The 2201-nt window shown below is 38.6% G+C and overlaps 1 protein-coding gene across 1 annotated transcript; it reads left to right on the forward strand.

The window, feature by feature from the left end:
• The first annotated feature begins 266 nt into the window (after positions 1-266).
• Positions 267-1623, forward strand: LOC137251937 (uncharacterized protein DDB_G0285291-like). Its single transcript, XM_067786964.1, has 2 exons — positions 267-344; positions 423-1623. The coding sequence occupies exons 1-2, from the start codon at positions 317-319 to the stop codon at positions 1358-1360; spliced, it is 966 nt and encodes a 321-aa protein (XP_067643065.1). The 5' UTR covers positions 267-316; the 3' UTR covers positions 1361-1623.
• Positions 1624-2201: the final 578 nt, after the last annotated feature.

Consider the following 2201-nt stretch of genomic DNA (forward strand, 5'->3'; position numbering starts at 1 on the left):
TAGCAGTAAAGATAACTAACTCGAGTGCTTGGGCATTTGTAGTTCACATGCCATAGAATGCCCCATATTTGCTTTTTGGCAACAACATTTTGAAGTATTCTTTTTTGAGAAATTTTGTATTAAATCTGCAAATAAAATGCCGAATTAAGGTGTAAGTGTGTTGGTTATTTATGCACATAATCTTAAATTCCATTGAATTAAAATTAAATTTTTATCTTTTTTTTATTTTTACCCCACAATTGCACTCATTTTCGCATATAAAATGATTCTTCTTCCGCATTAACCGCATTACTGCGTAAATCGTGAACGAAGTAACATGAAGTTCTTAGTGATTTTTGCCACAAGTGAGTGCGCGTGATTTGTTTATAAATTTTTGCGCATGCGCATTGAAACAACTTTTTACTTTTCAAAATATTTTTCAGCTTTCATTTGTGCACAAGCCATCCAGCTGCCTTTCATATTTACAACATCATTGGAGTCGCCAGAATCACCTGAATCTCCTGAATCTATAGAGGATATACGTCTGATTTTATCGCAAAGTCCAAATGGGTTACCAGGCGTTGGTGTTGTAAACCAGCCTGTACTACAAGCGGTTAAGGTGCCACGCCCAAATAAACATCAACTAATCGCACAAGCTCTACAAAATTTAGCTGCACAAAGTGGTTCAGGTTTATCAGCACAAGGTTTGACTACACAAAATTTCGCTTCACAACAACAACAACAACAACCTTTATCAGTACAAGGTATATCGCAGCAAAATTTATCTTCACAAACAACGTTGCAGGGCTTGCTGAATACACAACAACACCAAGTACAAGAAGCGCAACGTCAAGCTGTACCTCAATCTCAAACTCAACCACAAGGCTTAACTCTGGAAAATTTGTTTAATATACAACAACAAGCGCAACATTTGTCAGCACAAAGCATAACCCTTCAAGATTTGCTAAATTTACAACAACAATCTCAAACTTTACCAACACAAACTGTAACTCTGCAAGACTTACTGAATATACAACAACAACCCCAACTTATAACAGCACAAGGTTCTACTCATGAAACGTCCACACAAACTCAAACTATATCATCAGTTCAAAGTGCAAATCGACCAAGTTTGTTTTCAGAACCAGATCAGATTTTACGTGATCAAAGTCAACCAATAACCAGCGCTCCCATCGTAATCGATAAAAAGCTCCCAGAGACGACGGAGAAACCAACAACAACTTCAACAACAACAACAGCTGCTACAACGACCACAACTGTTGACCCTGATAGTGTTAAATATACAGTCAAAGAGGATGTGTCAGCGTCGGTGGGAGTTACAGATGCGCCCATTACCATTCAGCTCTTAGCCGATAATTAGTGAAACTCAGTTTTTTAGAATAATAAATAATGTTAATTAGTTCAATTAAATAAAATGAAGTGAAGTTTTGCAGTGGCAAACTTTTGGGTTGTGTGGGCTTGCTTAAAAAGTGACGGCCAGTCGATAGAACAATGGTGAGTCATTGAGTTAGCTTTCTTGAGGAAAGTACCAACCTGGCTTCTGTGAAAAGTTTTTTTTTGGTTTGAAAGTCAAATGTCAGATTCTGTGACCCTATTTCAATAAAAATTTGTTTGAGTTATAAATTTTTGTATTTCATTACGAAGCTTTTTTAGAATGTTTACCTTAATTGGTATTGGACATTAAATTTCTATGGCTCTTAGATTTGGAATCAAATAACAGAAGGGCCTTTGAACTTTGAAGTGTCCATTGTGGACAGGGCCCACTGGGAAATAGGGAATCCCTATAATGACCCTGACTCAGAGGTCTGGTTCACGGATGGATAGAAATTTGATGACGTTAGAAAGGGAGCTGGCATTTATGGGCCGAACTTCAAGAAATCGATACCATCTACATTATGTCGGAGAGCCAGGCGGCCCTGCGTGCCTTGCAATCCTACACAGCATCTAAGCTAGTGGATGAAATCCTTAATGACATGGGAATGAAAATCAAGGTTTTGTTAGGACGGGTTCCCGGACATCAGGGACATGAAGGTAATGAACACGCAGATTACCTAGCAAAGTAGGGTGCTATTACAGCATTATATGGTCCAGAGCCCTTTGGTGGACTTAAAAAAGCACACACCAGGGAAACTATAAGTAACTGGTAAACTAAACAACTCAGACGTCACTGGACTGACCGCCCAGGGCAAAGGCAGGCCAAA

This window comes from Eurosta solidaginis, chromosome 5, assembly GCF_040869045.1.
Source record: "Eurosta solidaginis isolate ZX-2024a chromosome 5, ASM4086904v1, whole genome shotgun sequence".
Classification (NCBI taxonomy): domain Eukaryota; kingdom Metazoa; phylum Arthropoda; class Insecta; order Diptera; family Tephritidae; genus Eurosta; species Eurosta solidaginis.

Excerpts from the sequence above, each read along its gene's own strand:
- LOC137251937 (XM_067786964.1), top strand. The coding sequence starts at position 317 with ATGAAGTTCTTAGTGATTTTTGCCACAA. Across the intron at positions 345-422 it reads CTTAGTGATTTTTGCCACAA|CTTTCATTTGTGCACAAGCC; the intron begins GTGAGTGCGCGT and ends AATATTTTTCAG.